The 19,238-nt window shown below is 49.9% G+C and overlaps 1 protein-coding gene across 1 annotated transcript in view; it reads left to right on the forward strand.

The window, feature by feature from the left end:
* Positions 1 to 19,238, forward strand: part of GPR137B (G protein-coupled receptor 137B) — a 92,676-nt gene that overhangs the window by 40,521 nt on the left and 32,917 nt on the right. The window contains exon 5 of the mRNA XM_011935760.1: positions 17,087 to 17,136. Coding sequence (XP_011791150.1) covers positions 17,087 to 17,136 — 50 coding nt within the window. The remainder of the gene's footprint in view (positions 1 to 17,086; positions 17,137 to 19,238) is intronic.

A 19,238-nucleotide genomic window follows, 5' to 3' on the forward strand; every position in this document is an offset into this window, starting at 1 on the left:
GAGGCAGGAGGATCGCTTGAGCCCAGGAGTTCAAGACTATCGTGGGCAATATAGTGAGATCTCATCTCTACAAAAAATTAAAAAATTAGCCAAGCATAGTACCTGTACCTGTACCAAGCATAGTACACACACCTATAATCCCAGCTACTTGAGAGGCTGAGGTAGGAGGATTGCTTGAACTTGGGAGGTCAAGACTGCAGTGAGCCAAGATCACACCACTGCATTCCAGCCTGGGTGATAGAGCGAGACCTGTCTCAAAAAAATGTATTGGGGCCAGGCACAGTGGCTCATTCCTGCAATTCCAGCACTTTGGGAGGCAGAGGCAGGTGGATCACCTGAGGTCAGTAGTTCCAGGCCACCCTGGCCAACACAGTGAAACCCCGTCTCTACCAAAAATACAAAAATTAGCTAGGCATGGTGGGCACCTGTAATCCCAGCTGTTCAGGAGGCTGAGACAGGAGAATTGCTTGAACCCGGGAGGCAGAGCTTGCAGTGAGCCAAGATTACGCCATTGCACTATAACCTGGGTGACAAGAGTGAAACTCTGTCTCAGAAAGAAAAGAAAATGTATTGAGCTAGGTGTGGTGGCTCACGTCTATAATCCCAGCACTTTGGGAGGCTGAGGTAGGTGGATCATGAGGTTAGGCGTTCGAGACCAGCCTGGCCAACATGGTGAAACCCCATCTCTACTAAAAATACAAAAATTAGCTGGGTGCTGTAGTGGGCGCCTGTAATCCCAGCTGCTTGGGAGGCTGAGGTAGGAAAATTACTTGAATCTGGGAGGCGGAGGATGCAGTGAGCTGAGAGCACACCACTGCACTCCAGCCTGGGTGACATAGCAGGACTCCATCTCAAAAGCAAAACAAAGCAAAACAAATAAAAGAAAGATGTATTGAAGCAAAATTGACACAATATGAAATTAACCATTGAATGCTTGCAGCTGAGTGATGTTCAGCGCATTCACAGTGTTGCGCAGCTGTCACCCCTATCTAGTTCCAGAACATTTTTCTCACCCCCAAAGGAAACTTTATGCCCATTAAGCAATCACTCCCCAGTCCCCGTCGCTGCAGCCCCTGGCAGCCACCCATCTGCTTTCTATCTCTGTGGATTTACCTATCCCGAATATTTCATATCAAAAGAATCATACAATGTGTCTTCTTGTACGTCTTCTCCTTTCACCTAGCATAGTGTTTTGAGGTTCGTCACATTGTAACATTTATCAGAACTTCGTTTCTTTTTGAGGTTAAATAATACTGCGCTGCATGAATAGAGACATTTTATTTATCCATTCATCCGCTGGTGGACATTTAGGTTGTTTCATCAGGCGTGTTTGGGTGCTTGTTGTGCACCAGACACTGTGCAGACTGTTTTGAGGTCAAACATAGATTCTCCCTCCGTGGAACTCAGCCTTGAGCAGGGAAAACAGACTTCATGGCAATGATTTCTCCATTATGCGATTGACCGACTGATGTGACTTAGTGGCTGGCCTTACAGTAGAGATATGAAGTGTGAGATGTTTTCAGGGGATTAAAAAAGAAGACTTAATTCATTCCTTCATCTCTGTGAGACCCCCCTTTAGGATACGTGTTTTGAAAAGAACCAGTGGTTTTTGCTGCTATTTAAATGAAAGTCAAATCCAATTAAAAAATCTCACTGTAATGAAATCAAAATATTTCCCAAACCCAGATACTCACTATGAAGCAACGCTAGCATGGCTGTGGAGGGAACTTCTTGTTGGAAGCCGCCGCCTGTGATTTGGGCTGTTGGGTTTCCACCCACCATGTCCTGGTCCTGCTCCTAGCCCCTTCCTTGGGTGCCAGCAGGAGGTGAAGGCCTAGGTTTAGGTTGACATAGCAGGTGTATTCTCACCAGAATCAGATTCTGGGGCAACCAAGTGGGCTTCTGGCTAGTCTTGGGTTTCTTTTTTTTTTTTGAGACAGAGTCTCGCTCTGTCGCCCGGGCTGGAGTGCGGTGGCCAGATCTCAGCTCACTGCAAGCTCCGCCTCCCAGGTTTATGCCATTCTTCTGCCTCAGCCTCCCGAGTAGCTGGGACTACAGGCACCCGCCACCTTGCCCGGCTAGCTTTTTGTGTTTTTTAGTAGAGACGGGGTTTCACCGTGTTAGCCAGGATGGCCTCGAACTCCTGACCTCGTGATCCGCCCGTCTCGGCCTCCCAAAGTGCTGGGATTACAGGCTTGAGCCACCGCGCCCGGCCTAGTCTTGGGTTTTGTGTGTGGAAGCCCCCAACCTCCATGTCCTCCTAGGCCCTGCTTCAGGTTCAGCTGGAATTTCTGGTCTGCCTGGTTTGTTCTCAGCGAATCATGGGGTCCAGACCAACATGAAGATGGAAGGGTGGCGCTGGGTCACCCCCACTCCTCGCCATGGGGCCGTGCACAGCACGCGTCACCCGTCCTCCCAGGACACACGGCCTGTCACGGCTTTGACAGCGTATATTGTGTCTTCCCCGAGTTCTCTCTGCTTGGGGTCAGCTAGTCCCAGTTTTTTTCATTATTCCTGGAGGAATGTGGGTGTGTCTCCTGCCAGCCTGGTTGCTGTTCCCGAAGGCCCCAGTGAGCTGGGACAGTGTCAGGAGCAGACCAAGGCCCTACCCCTAGTGAGGAGCTTCCCCCATTACCCGCATGGCTTCCCCTCGAGGAGGCCGGATGGTCACTCTCTCGGTGGCAGGACACAGGGAGTGTCATCTAATACCAGACGTGTCCAGCAAGGGCAGGAGTTCCCAGGGCAGCCTAAAACCTCAGAATTCTCCTCACTTCTGAGGCAGAAAGTTATTTTGTGAGGAGGGGAAGAAAACAAACTGGAGTATTTTCCCTGTGAATTTATTTTGTAGCTTTTGCTTAATTAGCCAGCAAGAATCAGGGCACAGTGGTATGACACCGTACACTGCCGTACGCGGCCCGGGACCCTCCTTTACAGGGCCATAGGGCCCAGCGGGCCAGCGCTTGCCACCGGGAGAAACGCGTCCTCTGTGCTAAGGTGTCACCTTCCTTAAGTACATTTAGAACAATTAGGGGCAGGGCCCTGGCTGGTAAACTCTGGACTGCAATCTGTGGCTGAGCAGTTAAGAGACGTAACAATGACGGTAGGGCCTTGTGTGGCCACAGCCCTTGTCCTTCCCAAGGCCAAAGAGAGAGAATCCTGCCAGGGAGGCAGGTCAGAATTCTTTGCCTCCACCTCTGTGTGGAACTGATGCCGAGACGAACTCCACCCAGGCAGTGGGCAGGCGGGCAGGCCGGTGCGCTTCCGTGGCTGAAGTGGCCGGGCCGCAGCCGTTCCTACAGGGCTTCCAGGGCGGAGGACACGGGCTGCGCTGGGAAGGAACTTCAAGTCATGGAGCTGTCAGAGTAGAAGCGGCTTAATGAGTATTTGTCCTAATGCTTTCATCTTGTGGACTAGAAAGGTCAATGGAGCTAACCAGGAACCGGCAACGGAGGTTCCTGGGGGTTGACCAGCCTTGCCCCTGAATCCAGGTGCTCAGGGGACAAGAGACAATTCAGAAAAGCAGGGAGACTGAAGGACGGCCTTTGGTGTGGCTTTAGGTTGACTTTGAGAGCCACAAAGGGTGTGGGTGGGAGGTGTGCTGGAGTCCAGCCTCCTCGCGGGCTGCTGCCGGGCTGACTTATCAATGTGGGGGCTCAGGGCCACCCCGAGTTCTGCCTTCTGGGGGGCCAGCCTGCATTGGTGCCGTTGGATGGAGTCAAGCTGTTTATGAGGACAGGGAGGCTCTCATGAGCCGATGGAGGGGTGGAGGAGGGGAGAGGTGCTTGCCGCCTGGAGAGCTGGGCTGCTGGGAACAGGAAGGAGAAGAGGAGCCGTCGGGAAGGAGGGCAGCGAGTGGAGATGCCCTTTATCTGTAAAGGTGAAGACAATTATCCATTATCATTTATGAAATGAGGAATGCCTTGTGAGGACTGACAGTAGGGACATTTTGGGTGGGAGCTGAGCTCCTGTGTCGTGGGGTGCACATACACAAACCCGTGCACACATAGACACATGCACACACATACACACACACAAACACACACGTACACACCTGAGGAAGGATCGCAGGTGCCAGGTGAGCTGAACAGGACCATGCAGCGGAGCTCTCAGGAGGGCCAGAGAAGGGTGCAGACACATCCAGGGAGCTCTGAGGTCTACAGAAATCCAGAGAGGCGATCATGGTTGGCCTCTGATCACATGGGAAGAAGCTTACTGAAGTCTGGGGCCCACATTCCAAGGGCCAGCACGAGGCTGGGAGCAGGCAGGAGCAGCTTCTTGGACCACTGCTTGCCATGGTCAAAGGTGGGAGGGGATGCTGTGAACACCTGACCCTGTATTCCAGTGACCCCTCTCACACCTGGCCAGCCTGGGACACAGACCAGGCACACCTTGGCTTCAGGCCACCGCCTCCCAGAACTTTATGGCATGGACAGCGTGCTTGCTTGCCTTTTCTGGCCAGTTACCTTCACTGCCATGGACACAGGACTATGAGTGGGGCTGCGGTGGTGGTTATCCAGGTCCTGAGTCCCTGGACCTACAGCCCACAGCTGACATTTGGAAGAAAAGAACATCCTAACGCAGGCCTAGAGGCTCTGCCCTTGCTCGCACTGTCTTGGAGACTCAGCCTCAAATGCAGATCCGCTCCCTGCCACAGAGTCGCCTTGTGTATCTTCAGGGAACCCTGCAGAAAGGAGGACTCCGGTGTCTGGATTTCGGGGACTCTGACTGTCTTGTCACCCTGCTCTGGTGAGTGAGGATGCTCAGCATACGGGAACAGACTGAAGCAGCTGACTAATGACTGTTGCCTGGGGAGACCAGGGCCTTGGGGTTTGCATAATTTCCCCAATATATCAGGAAGTGGGTAGCGCAGAGGGACCAGGAGAACAAATATCGAATGCGTCAGTGGTTCTTAACCTTTTTGAGTATGAAAGTTCCTTTTATGGTTAAGAAAGCATCTGTGGTCACAGTTGGTAGTAGTTGTGCATTTAGAATCATGGTTTGGGAACATATGTAAGGACTAATAATACCAACAGCAGGGGTTGCAGCCACCCACGTGGTACTTATTAGGTGGCAGGCTTTTGTCTAAGTGCTCTGCATGTCTGTTAATTCACCAAACGCTTATGAAAACCTGGTGGATGGTGTTATTAGTCTCCTTTTACAGATGAGGTACTTGAAGCACAGAGGGGACAGGTGACTTTTCCAAGGCCACACAGCCGACAATTGGTGGAGCCAGGATTCAAGCCCTGGTAAGCCAGCTCCAGATTCCACACTCTTAACCATCCTTCTGTGTCCCTCTGCCAGAGAGGGCTACACAGCCATGGCCTGTAGTGTCGTCTGTCAGTATACGTGGGGGACTGGTTCTAGGACCCCCAAGTATGCCCAGACCCCCACATACTCACATCACTGCAGAACCGGCGTATACAAAGAGTTGGTCCTCCTTATACTCAGGTTTTACATCCTGAGAACATGATAGTTTTGATTCCCATTCAGTTGAAAAACATCCATGTGTAGGTACATCCATGCGGTTCAAACCCGTGCTGCCCGGGGGTCAGCTGTGCTGTGCCTTAGTGAAGATGCATGAACTAGACCTGTGTGTATCAACATAGATATATTCCAGACATCTAATCATGGGGAATAAACAAGCTGCAGAAGGCTATGGAAGGTATTAATGCATTCATATGAAGTGCAAAACCGTGCCGGACAGTACACTGTATCGTTCATGAATACAGGCGTACGTAGTGAAAGCCTGCCTGGGCTTAAAAACGCCAAATTCAGGATAGTGATTACTTTCCTGGGAGCCAACGGCACCAGGAGGGGTAGGTTGGGAGCTCCAGCTGTGTCATTTTTATTTATTAAACCACAGCTGGGGCCAGACATGGTGGCTCACGCCTGTAATCCCAACACTTTGGGAGGCTGAGGTGTGCGGATCACGTGAGGTCAGGAGTTTGAGACCAGCCTGGTCAACATGGTGAAACCCTGTCTCTACTAAAAATACAAAAGTTAGCTGGGTGTAGTGGTTGGGAGGCTGAGGCGCAAGAATCACTTGAACCCAGGAGGCAGAGGTTGCAGTGAACCGAGATGCTGCCACTGCGCTCCAGCCTGGGCGACAAAAGTGAAACTCTGTCTCAGAAGCAAACAAACAAACAAAACATAGCTGGAGCAAACATAGTGAAGTGTTAAGGATGGAGTGCTGGGTGCATGAGTATTTGCTGTTATTTCTTTGTAAATATATAAACGATTTTATAATATAAAATTTCAACTTGCCATGCATTTGTAACATTTGCAAATGAATCTGCATACATACGTTTTGAACCAGCGTGTGTGATAGAGACTGGTTTCTTTAGTCTGGAGTCTGCTTGGTGCATTCAGAGTTGCAGACTCCCTCATTTACTGCGAGGGTCTCCTCAGGGGTCTCAGCCCACAGGCAGGTAGGATCAGGATGCGCCCCTTTTGAGGACGGGGGATTATGAAGTGTCCAGAGAGTGGAGGCACAGAATTGGAGACGCTAGGGTGTCCAAATGTGGCTCCTGGCTTAGGGGAGACGATTTGTAAAGTAAAATGGCTACAGAGATTCTGAATCAAGCACAGTTTAGAAGCATCGTGCTTCATTGGCTCATCACAGGCACTGCCGCCAGGGACATTGGAGGTGACTTCTGTTGAGTTTTGCTGACTGCACAGGAGACACTGTCATACCCACAGAGAACAGCAGGGGACATTTCTGCCAGAAACATCACTATGACATAGTAAAAACGATTGTAACCCAGCAACTCAGGAGGCCGAAATGGGAGGATCACTTGCGTCTAGGAGTTCAAGACCAGCCTGGGCAATGTAGGGAGACATCATCTCTAAAAAATAAAATAAAAATTAGCCAGGCATTGGGGCTGCACCTGTGTATAGTCTCAGCTACTCAGGAGGTTAAGGCAGGAGGATCCCTGGAGCCCAGGAGGATGGAGGCTGCATTGAGCTGTGATGGCGCCACCGCACTCCAGCCTGGGTGACAGAGCAAGACCCTGTTTCTTAAAAACAAACAAACAAAAAGATTGTAAGACAGCAAATGTCAACTTGAGTTACTAGTTGAAAAAAATAGGCTGGGCAGGGTGGCTCACGCCTATAATCCCAGCACTTTGGGAGGCCGAGGCAGGCAGATCACAAGGTCAGGAGTTCAAGACCAGCCTGACCAACATGGTGAAACCCTGTCTCTTTTTGTGTTTGTAAAAATACAAAAATGAACCAGGCATGATGGTGGGCACCTGTAATCCCAGCTACTCGGGAGGCTGAGGCCGGAGAATCGCCTGAACATGGGAGGAGGTTTCAGTGAACCAAGGTCGTACCTACTGTACTCCAGCCTGGGCAACAAGAGCAAAAGTCCATCTCCAAAAAAAAAAAAAAAATAGGCAAGCAGGATTTCAAAGGGTGGGAACAAATCAGTGACGCGTGAACAGACTGATTTATGAGGGCAGGGGGCAGAGTCCAGCAGCTGCTCAAAGGCTTTTCTGCTTCTGTCGAAACAAGTACGTCACATGCAGAGTTCTAGGCCCTCCTGTGTCGTCCGAAAGGATGGGGTGAAGGCCTGGGTTATGGAGGGGGCACGAGGCACCCGCAGGTCGGGGATGAGGAGGCCTTGGCCCGTTGTGGGAGCGGGCGGTGCGGAAAGCCCATGAGGGCTCTTGAACGTTTCCCAGCACCTGACAGCGGCCAGCTGGGGACATCTTCCAGTCGCAGCTCAGCCTTCAACAGTCAAAAGCCAGCATCACCCACAGCACCATCCCCAGATCCATTCTAGGTTCTGCTGAGGTTTTAGGTGGGACTTTCAAAAGCAGAAGAAATGATGCTAAAACCGAAAGGAATTTGCCACTAGGGAGAAATGCTTTCTTTTCACCAGATGACAGACTTCAGGCTTTCTGATGAAAGTCACTGCAATTTCTTCTTTCTCCTTCAGGCCTGATTCTGCTCCCCTCCCCTGTCCTCCCATCCTTTTTTGCCACAATGGGGGAAGCCCTGAAAAACCCTGGTGTTTTCGGAGGCTGTGTGGAGCCCAAGGAAGGGGAGGGAAAGGAAGTGGGGCTGTCATTTACCGACCATTCAGTTCCTGATCGGGTTCCCCAAGAAGCAGCTGGGACTCTCCAACCCGAGCTCACTTCCCCTGGGGTCTCTGTCGTTAGCCAGATGGCACCCCCACAGCTGTCCCTGCCATGCTCAGACCCCTCCCTGCTGCCTCAGTTTCTCGGCCTCCACCCTTCCCTGCCTCCTGCCTCTCCCTGTCTACCCTTCTCTGGACCCAGGCTCCTTCTGTCTGCCCACAGGCATGCTCAGGTCTCCCTATCTTAAAAAGCAGGTCTGAACCCCCTGATAACCTCTCTCTTGGATTTCACAAACATGCGCTTGTGGAATGCAGTTTATGCTCTTGAACTGACTCACTGCTCCCACTTCCTCCTGCTGCCATCCAGGGCCTGCCCGTTCCCCCTCCAGCCTCCCCGTCAGCTGAGCCCGCCCTTGGCCAGGCCCTGTGGCAGCTCGAGGTGAAGCAGTCCAGTCTCTCAGCCGCACTGGACACCCTGACTGTCCCCTGCCCCGGGCCTCTCTCCCCTGTAGGCTTTGAGGCCTTGACCACTGAGGGGACTGCTCCTTGATCTCCTCCCTACTCTTAGTTTTGTTTTTTTAATAACAGCTTTATTGAGATACAAGTCACATTTTCTGTGCTGTCCCCATCTCAAAGTGTACCATATTCAGAGTTGCGCAGTGACCCCACAGTCCACTGTAGACCTTTTCCACCCCAGAAGGAACCCCGTGCCTCTTAGTGGTCACCCTCCATTTCCCCGCCATGCCCTCCAGGCCCAGGCATCATGAATCTGCGTTGGGCCTCTGATGTGTCTTCGTTTTCACCTTCTCTGTCAACCCGTGGTCTGCAGCCTTTGTTTTGCTCTGTACCCCAGGGACCCCTCTCACAGCACAGGTCTGCATTCCAACTGTGCCAGTGCTCCCCTAGAGCCCTCCACACCCTTACCCTGGACGGCATCCTCTTCCTGACTCGTCCGCGCCCCAGCCCGGCCTTCTGCTGCCCTCCCCAGCTCCAGGCTCCTGCAGCACCTTCTCTCCTCATCCCCTCCTTCACTGCTCCTAAGTCCACATGCAGGTTCACACCTCCTCATGCTTCCCACACTTCCTCACACCTCCCACAGCTCTACACGCACTTCACACCTCCTCACGCCTCCCACTCACACCTCTTCCTACCTCCCACACCTCCACATGCTTTTCACACCTCCTGTTATGGCTTGGCTGTGTCCCCATCCAAATCTCATCTTGAATTTTATCTCCCAGAATTCCCATGTGTTGTGGGAGGGACCCACAGGGAGGTAATTGAATCATGGGGGCAGCTCTTTACCATGCTCTTCTTGTGATGGTGAATAAGTCTCACAAGATCTGATGAGTTTATCAGGGATTTCTGCTTTTGCTTCCTCCTCATTTTTTTTCTCTTGCCACCACCATGTAAGAAGTGCCTTTTGCCTCCTGCCATGATTCTGAGGCCTCCCCAGCTATGTGGAATTGTAAGTCCAATTAAACCTCTTTTTCTTCCCAGTCTTGGGTATGTCTTTACCAGCAGTGTGAAAACGGACTAATATGGTAAATTGGTACCAGGAGTGGGGTGTTGCTGAAAAGATACCCAAAAATGTGAAGTAACTTTGGAACTGGGTAATAGACAGAGATTGCAACAGTTAGAGGACTCAGAAGAAGACAGGAAAGTGTGGGAAAGTTCGGAACTTCCAGGAGAATTGTTGAATGGCTTTGCCCAAAATGCTGATAGCCATATGGTCAATAAAATCCAGGCTGAGGTAGTCTCAGATAGAGATGAGGAACTTGTTGGGAACTGGAGCAAAGGTGACTCTTGTTATATTTTAGCAAAGAGATTGGTGGCATTTTACCCTTGCCCTAGAGATTTGTGGAACTTTGAACTTCAGAGAGGGTGATTTAGGGTATCTGGCAGAAGAAATTTTTTTTTTTTTTTGAGGCGGAGTCTCGCTCTGTCGCCCGGACTGGAGTGCAGTGGCTGGATCTCAGCTCACTGCAAGCTCCGCCTCCCGGGTTTACGCCATTCTCCTGCCTCAGCCTCCGGAGTAGCTGGGACTACAGGCGCCCGCCACCTCGCCCGGCTAGTTTTTGTATTTTTAGTAGAGACGGGTTTTCACCGTGTTAGCCAGGATGGTCTCGATCTCCTGACCTCGTGATCCGCCCGTCTCGGCCTCCCAAAGTGCTGGGATTACAGGCTTGAGCCACCGCGCCCGGCCTGGCAGAAGAAATTTCTAAGCAACAAAACATTTAAGAGGTGACTTTAGTACTCTTAAAGGCATTCAGTTTTAAAAGGGAGACAGAGCATAAAAATTCAGAAAATTTGCAGCCTGACTATACAATAGAAAGAAAAACCCCATTTTCTGAGAAGAAATTCAAGCAGGCTACACTTGATCTTAGCCAAAAGGCCGAGAAGCGATCAAGCAGGCTACAGAAATGTGTATAAATAGCAAAGAGCCTAATATTAATCCTCAAGACCATGGGGAAAATATCCCCAGGCTATGTCAGAGACCTTCACGGCAGCCCCTCCCATCATAGGCCCTGAGTCCCGGGAGAAAGAAGGGGTTTTGTGGGCCAGGCCCAGGGTCCCCATGCTGTGTACAGCCTAGGGACTTCGTGCCCTGTGTCCCAGCTGCTCCAGCCATGACTAAAAGGGGCCAGTGTAGAGTTTGGGCTGTGGTTTCAGAGGGTGGAAGCCCCAAGCCTTGGTAGCTTCCATGTGGTATTGAGCCTGCAGGTGCACAGAAGTCAAGAACTGAGGTTTGTTAACCTCCGCCTAGATTTCAGAAGATGTGTGGAAATGCCTGGATGCCCAGGCAAAAGTTTGCTGTGGGGGTGGGGCCCTCATGGAGAACCTCTGCTAGGGCAGTGCAGAAGGGAAATGTGGGGTCAGAGCCCCCACACAGAGTCCTTACTGGGAGCACTGCCTAGTGGAGCTGTGAGAAGAGGGTCACTGTCCTCCAGACCTCAGAATGGTATATCCACTGACAGCTTGCACCGTGCACCTGGAAAAGCCACAGACACTCAACACCAGTCTGTGAAAGCAGCCGGGAGGGAGGCTTTACCCTGCAAAGTCACAGGGATGGAGCTGCCCAAGACCCTGGGAACCTACTTCTTGACCTGGATGTGAGACTTGGAGTCAAAGGAGATCATTTTGGAGCTTTAAAATTTGACTGACTTGCTGGATTTCAGACTTGCATGGGCCCTGTAACCACTTTGTTTTGGCCAATTTCTCCCACTTGGAATGGCTGTATTTACCCAATGCCTGTACCTCCATTGTATCTAGGAAGTAACTAGCTTGCTTTTGATTTTACAGGCTCATAGGCAGAAGGGACTTGCCTTATCTCAGATGAAACTTTGGACTGTGGACTTACAGGTTAATGCTGAAATGAGTTAAGACTTTGGGGGACTGTTGGGAAGGCACGATTGGTTTTGAAATGTGAGGACGTGAGATGTGGAGGGGCCGGGGATGGAACGATATGGTTTGACTGTGTCCCCACCAAATCTCAACTTGAATTGTATCTCCCAGAATTCCTATGCCTTGGAAAAAAACCTCTTTTTCTTCCAAGTCTCGCATAGGTCTTCATCAGCAGCATGAAGACAGACTAATACACCTCCTCATACCTCCCAGGCCTCCACACTTTTCACACCTCCTCACACCTCCACACACCTCCCATACTGCCTCACACTTCCCACGCCTCCCATATCTCCACACACTTTTCACACCTCCTCCCATCTCCTCCCACCTCCTGCACCTCCCCATGCATTCCCACACTTCTCATACCTCCTCACACCTCCCATGCCTCCTTACTTTTCAATACCTCCTCACACCAACCATGCCTCTCCACACCTCCCCATGCCTCCCCACGCCTCTCACACTTCCCACACCTCCTCACACCACTGGTACTTATTACTGACATGTCTGTCTGCCTGTGTATTTCTCTGGGACAGGCCCAGCTTCTCCTTCTTTTTACAATTCTTGGGTCCAACCCAGTGTCTGGTGCAGACTCAATGCTGAGTATCAGTTGACCCGACTTGAACACCGGCAGTCGGAAAGCCAGGATGATGTGAATTTTCATCTGGCCTCATTTGTTCCTTAGCCTCTCATAGGGGTCACATCTCCCTCTTTTTCATTCTCGTACATCTGGGGACACTGAGCAGGGAGTGCCCACTCTGTCAAAGCACCAGAGAGTATGACAACAGAATTAATGTCTGCTTCCCCACAGGAGCCGTCGCCCCTCCCAGCCGAGTTCCTGCCAAGGTCAGTGGGAGCCAGTGCAGACTGGCAGAGATGGGCAGCCGGATATGAGAGCCCGGCCAGTCAGAGAGCCAGGGTGAGCCAGGAGGTTTAGCTCAAGTTCCGGACACCCATCAGTCTTTAGCACAGTCTCTCAGAACACACAGGGGAGTGGGTGGGAGAGTTTAGATTTTTGTTTTTGAAAACTTGGTTTATGCCCTTTAATTAACGAGGGCAAAAGTTGTACTGAAATTATATGTGTGTGTGTGTGCTGATATATAGATAATGTAAGTGCATATATATATTATTTCAGTTTCACATGCCAGGAGTTCAAACACAACTTTAAGGAACTTAAGTTTAGGGATTAACTTGAAGGGTTAAGGAAGTTTCTAAGCACAGCTTGAATAGTGCCCAGATGAATTCAAGAGCAAGAGAGAGAGAAAGAGATAGATACATAGATGGATGGATGGATGGATGGATGGATGGATGGATGGATGGATGGAGTTTCGCTCTTGTTGCCCAGGCTGGAGTGCAATGGTGTGATCTCAGCTCACTGCAACCTCCGCCTCCCAGGTTCAGGCAATTCTCCTGCTTCAGCCTCCCGAGTAGCTGGGATTCCAGGCATCTGCCACCACACCTGGCTAATTTTTATAGTTTTAGTGGAGATGGGGTTTCACCATGTTGGCCAGGTTGGTCTTGAACTCCTGACCTCTGGTGATCCACCTGCCTCAGTCTTCCAAAGCGCTGGGATTACAGGTGTGAGCCACTGCACCCAGCCCGAATTCAAGATACATTGCCACAAATTATAAGAAGTGGATAGAGTTTTTCAAAATCATGGTCAAGACTTTTATTTTGATGTTGTTAGCACTGTGGCTTTGAGCTTGGGAGGATCAAAATGACAGATTTAACATCGGATTGTGCCTTGATATGCTGATGACTTTTTCCCTTCAGGCAGGGAGGTGGATCTAGTGATGAAATGAGTGAGGGTTTGTGAATTATCCCCGTCTTGGCTGGAGTAAGTCATCCTTCCCTTTCAGGGCTAGAATGGTGAACTCCAGGGCCCTTTTGTACTCAGTGCATTGCTTGATCTGTGTTCATGTTCGTGGGGTAAAGGCTGGGGAGCATCTTAAAGTTGCTGCTGCTTCTCCTTTGTTGTTGTTACTGTTATCATTACTCTTATTAAGGCTGCTGTGAACCTTCTGTTCATACTTGGTTCCATAGCGCAGTGCTTCCCAAACTCTATTCCCGGGAACACGCATTAGGAAGGCTGTAATTGGTCAAATAAATTTGGAAAACCACTGTCTACCGTATGTTTCTCTTGAAGATTGACAATGTACCTGTCTTTGAAAGGCTCTGAGAATTCCTGCAGGGGGAGAAAGTTTTCCTAGCAGTTTCTAAACTTGTTTGATCACATGACATTTATTTTCAGTAATATTTCTTACCAATTTCCAGTTCTGCTGGGACAGCTTGAGGAGGCCTGCCTCAGAATAAATTCTTACAAGTGGAATTGTTGGGGCAAAGCATATGAACATTTATATATGGTGGCCCGGAGTGCTGCAATATAGCTGCTTTATGTGTTGGATAAGAGTAATCCAGGAGCGTTGAACTGAGTTCCCTACTACTCAGTAAACCCCACTGAGTGGGCAAAATATCAAAACAGATATTTATATTGAACGGGTCACACTTTTTAAAAAATTCTGTAGTTTCTTCCTCTCACTTTGGCATTTGTGAAGAAGCCTCAGGATCCCGCCGGGTGCGGTGGCTCAAGCCTGTAATCCCAGCACTTTGGGAGGCCGAGACGGGCGGATCACGAGGTCAGGAGATCGAGACCATCCTGGCTAACCCGGTGAAACCCCGTTTGTGCTAGAAAATACAAAAAACTAGCCGGGCGAGATGGCGGGTGCCTGTAGTCCCAGCTACTCGGGAGGCCGAGGCAGGAGAATGGCGTAAACCTGGGAGGTGGAGCTTGCAGTGAGCCAAGATCCGGCCACTGCACTCCAGCCTGGGGGAGAGAGCGAGACTCCATCTAAAAAAAAAAAAAAAAAAAAGGCCGGGCGCGGTGGCTCAAGCCTGTAATCCCAGAACTTTGGGAGGCCGAGACGGGCGGATCACAAGGTCAGGAGATCGAGACCATCCTGGCTAACACGGTGAAACCCCATCTCTACTAAAAAAAAAAAAAATACAAAAAACTAGCTGGGCGAGGTGGCGGGCACCTGTAGTCCCAGCTACTCGGGAGGCTGAGGCAGGAGAATGGCGTGAACCCGGGAGGCGGAGCTTGCAGTGAGCCAAGCTCACGTCACTGCACTCCAGCCTGGGGGACAGAGCGAGACTCCATTTCAAAAAAAAAAAAAAAAAAAGATCCCTCAGGACTGTTTAACAGAAGGGCATTGTTCTACGTTACATGAAATCGGTAGCATATTTTGTAATGGAACTTTGGAGTCATGTATTCATCTATTTCTTGTTTCTAAGAGAGGTTGTTTGGTAACATGTCCTTTAATGGGTATCAGAGAAATACCAAAGGTGATGTGTCTTGACTAAAATCCCGTGGGGGGTTGTCAGATAAAGCAGAACCAGGACTTCTTTAAAGGAGGGTCACTGTACTGAGCCATCTGTTGCGCCATTACCAGAGAAAAATATTTTAATATATATATGGTATAAACCCCTACCTCTTACCTATTTCCAAAAAGGATTTATGACAAAAAGAAAACTCACAGCAGAACCAAATAATTCTTCTAGAAGCTTGGAAGGCTCACCTGTGAAGCTCGGAGGAGGTTATAAAAGGGAAAAGGTGCTTACTTAAAAGTCTTTAGGAATGGCCAGGCACAGTGGATCACGCCTGTAATCCCAGCACTTTGGGAGGCCGAGGTGGGTGGAGCACTTGAGGTCAGGTGTGAGCCACCGTGCCTGGCCATCATAAGATCATTATCTTACGGTTTTTTTTTAAGAGCTGAGGCCTCACACTATGTTGGCGAGGGTGGTCCCGAACTCCTGGGCACAAGCGATCCTCCCACTTCAGCCACCTCCCTGAGAAGCAGCAGAGAGTGGATGTGACTGGGGGATTCATGAGGGAGAGGAGGACCAGGCGGGTATGCACGTTGAGCACTGGGGTTCAGGAGCTTCAGGGGGCTGTGGGAGGAAAGGCCCCGAGGCTGAGGGTGGGTTTAGGAACTCCATGGAGAGCAGTTTGCTTGCAAGTGGGGAATCTGAGTCTTCTTTCCCCACCCCAGCTTCACTGAGGTATAATTGACAAAGATGGAATATATTCAAAGTGTGCACTGTGATGTTTTGATAATACATATACATGAGGAATGATTCCCACAATCAAGCTAGTTAATAACATATCCATCACCTTACATAGTTGCCCATCCTTGTTTTGTGGTGAGAACACTTAAGATCTCTCTTAGCAAATTTCGTGTATACATTGTTACAGACTGTAGTCACCACGCTGTAGAACCTGCCAGGACTTACTCTACATGGCTGGAGGACACTACGCTAAGTGAAAGAAGCCAGGCACAGAAAGACAAATAGATTCCGCTTATATGTGGAATCTAAACAGGTTAGAACTCGTAGAAACAGAGAGTACAGTGGTGGTTGCCAGGGGCTGGGGGATGAGGGGCTGTGGCGGGAGAATGGAGAGATGTTGGTCAAAGAGTCCAGACTTGCTGGAATGGGGGTCTTCAGATGCTCGACGGATTGTTTCTGAAAAGCTATCCTCTCTCCTTCAGTCTTCCACACCCTTTCTGTCTTCTCCCAGTACTGTACTGCAACCCTATTAAACACCAGGGATCCATGTGCTCATGTATAACTGCTCCACAGGCTACCCCAGTCCCCAGAGACCGCCCCCTGCCCACTGAGATCCCCGTGAGCCTGGGCCCCTGCTTGAATCTCCAGCACATGCTGTAGCAGTAGCAGCCTCCCTGTCTGGGGAGCGGAAGCATGCGTGGACACCTACTTTCTGCCTCCTCTTCACCTTCTCGAAGGCTCTGCCAGGCTCTCTGCCACCCAGTGTGTGTGGGCAATTCAGCAATTGTGAAGACTTAGAAAAGAGCTTGAGAAATGCCAGTCTGCGATATTTCTCTTTTAGAAAACAGTCCAGTTTGATACTTCTATAGTCCAGAGATGTTTTGTTATTTTAAATGTACTGCAATGTTTGAGGCCTGGGTAGGCAGACACTTACTAATTTGGTGCCAGCAAAAATGCTAATAAAGAGAGTGGACTGCTTGTCTTAAATAAGAATCTTAAGGCCGGGTGTGGTGGCTCATGCCTGTAATCCCAGCACTTTGGGAGGCTGAAGCTGGTGGATCACCAGAGGTCAGGAGGTCGATACCAGCCTGGCCAACATGGTGAAATCCCATCTCTACTAAAAATACAAAAATTAACTGGGTGTGGTGACACCTGTAATCCCAGCTACTCGGGAGGCTGAGGCAGGAGAATCACTTGAGCCCAGGAGGCAGAGGTTGCAGTGAGCCGAAATGGCGCCATTGCACTCCAGCTTGGGCAATGAGAGTGAAATTCCATCTCAAAAAAAAAAAAAAATCTTAAGAGAAATACTTGGCCATGGTAGACTAGTAATACATTTACTTTTGTTTTCTTTTTTTTAACCATGTTCAAATTCCTTTACTGTTAAAACTGTATGTGCAACATAGGAAATGTTTGGCATAACAAATGTGGATGTTTCAGTTACAAAATACGTGCCCCAGCGCCGGGGGATGCAGGGACAGAGGAATTCCCAGTGATGGTATCAGTCTGGTTCTGTCAACCTGCCATGTTTTTCTGTCGTTGCAGGTGATTTTCAAAGCCAAGTCAAAATATTCTCCAGAATTACTCAAATACCGGTAAGTACCACAGGGCATCTCTTTCTGTGGTAGAAGGGGAAAGTGCTGACATGTGAGTCTCATCTCTCCATCGGGGTTTGCACACATCGCTGCTCTGTGAGCCGCCGGAAGCAGTCCTGCCTGCTGGCTGGCTGCCCACAAGCATCATGTGCATTGCCGGTGACAGTCAGGTCATCGAATCATGACTTCATGAATCATGGGGGCTTGCATCATACTTACCAGTTCAGAAACAAGAGCCTGGTGCCTTTCCTAACAGGAGGAAATAGATGGGAATAAAATAGGTGTATGTTGCCTCTAAACCTTTCTGAGAAGTAAGAGCCTCAGCAGAAGGAAACAGGGTTCTTTGAAGATGCGGTGCTTTGCCAGGTGCTCTGCCAGGTGCTCCCCGTTCCCCATCCTGCCCCTCCCATGCTCCCACTGCAGGTGCAGATGCAGGTGCAGCTGTGGAAGGGCCTCGCCCCTGTAGCTTACCACCTGGTGGCCTTAACGCGCCTTGTCTCAACTGCTGGTAGGCTCTGGCTCCTTGTTTTCCAGAACTTCAGAGCCCATTGAACCCTAAGTTGCTACACAGCTACTTGCAGGGTATCCATCCACATCCAGAAATACCGTTCTGACCGTTCAGTGCTCGGTTAGGCACCACGAGGAAGAATGTATTATAGCTGAGAAGTGGACACTCTATTTGCAAAGATGGCTTAACACAAAGGCTTGCAGAATCAGGCAAAGCAGGATATGCAGCATGCCAAAAGCATGGACACCGGGAGGCATGGACATTTTGTGAAAGAAGAGAGGCTTGTGCCGGAGTGTAATCTGGAAGAGAACCTCTTAAGTTATGTGAGGAGGGGGATCTGCATTTTCCTATGTAGGGTTCATAGCTCTCCCCAGATTTTCAGAGGCCTATGACTTTCCTAAGGCCAAGAACCAGTGGCTTCAAGAATAGTCAGGTTTGGCCGGGCATGGAGGCTCACGCCTGTAATCCCAGCACTTTGGGAGGCCGAGGTGGGCGGATCACTTGAGGTCAGGAGTTCGAGACCAGCCTGGCCAACACAGTGAAACCCTGTCTCTACTAAAAATACGAAAACTATCTGGGCGAGGTAGCACACATCTGTTGTCTCAGCTACTTAGGAGGCTGAGGTGGGAGAATCACTTGAGCTCAGAAGGCAGAGGTTTCAGTGAGCCAAGATTGTACCACTGTGCTCCAGCCTGGGCAAGAGAGTGAGAATCCGTCTCAAAAAGAAAAAAAAGAAAAAGAATGGTCAGGTTTGACTGGGGTTGGGGGAGGAGAACAGGCCTCTGGAAGAGGCGAGGGGCTGCAGCATGAGTCCAGGGGTTCTGGCGTCTCTGCCCAGGAGAACTCCACTGCCTCCGGCAAACATTTCTGAAAAGGTGACTCTGGGCATCGCCTCCTTGGGTCAAAATGAAAAATTATTTTATCCTTTTTAAAAATATGTTAAATTGTATACGTATTTTATTTAAATATATATCATCTAAAAATACGTAAAGACTTTTTACTTAAAATTCTGCAGGTGTAATAGTTTAATCCTGAGTTTATATCCAAGGAAACCAGTTCAGAAAGTTTCTCTGAAGTTCAGAAAGTTCTGTGAAGGTGCCTGGGCCAAGATATGAGCCCCAAGACTCACCGTCCTGCGCTTTGTTTTGTTTTTCACCTGATCTTGCTGTCTCCCTTCACTGCTTTGCACGTGGCTCAGTTCACGTCTCTGCCAGACTCAGGTGGAACCTCAGCGTCCGCTATGAAATGATGTTGGTCCCAAGGAGAGCAATTTAAAGTGCAAGTTGAATGTCCCTAATCTGAAATGCTTGGGACCAAAAGTATTTCAGATTTCAGATTGGATTTTGAAATATCTGCATATACAGGCTGGGCACAGTGGCTCACTCCTGTAATCCTAGCACTTTGGGAGGCTGAAGAGGGTGGATCATTTGAGGTCAGAAGTTTGAGACCAGTCTGACCAACATGGTGAAACCCCGTTTCTACTAAAAATACAAAAATTAGCTGGGTGTGGTGGCGGCGCCTGTAATCCCAGCTACTCGGGAGGCTGAGGCAGGAGAATGGCGTGAACCCGGGAGGCGGAGCTTGCAGTGAGCCA

Source organism: Colobus angolensis, unplaced genomic scaffold (assembly GCF_000951035.1).
Source record: "Colobus angolensis palliatus isolate OR3802 unplaced genomic scaffold, Cang.pa_1.0 Scaffold148, whole genome shotgun sequence".
NCBI lineage: Eukaryota > Metazoa > Chordata > Mammalia > Primates > Cercopithecidae > Colobus > Colobus angolensis.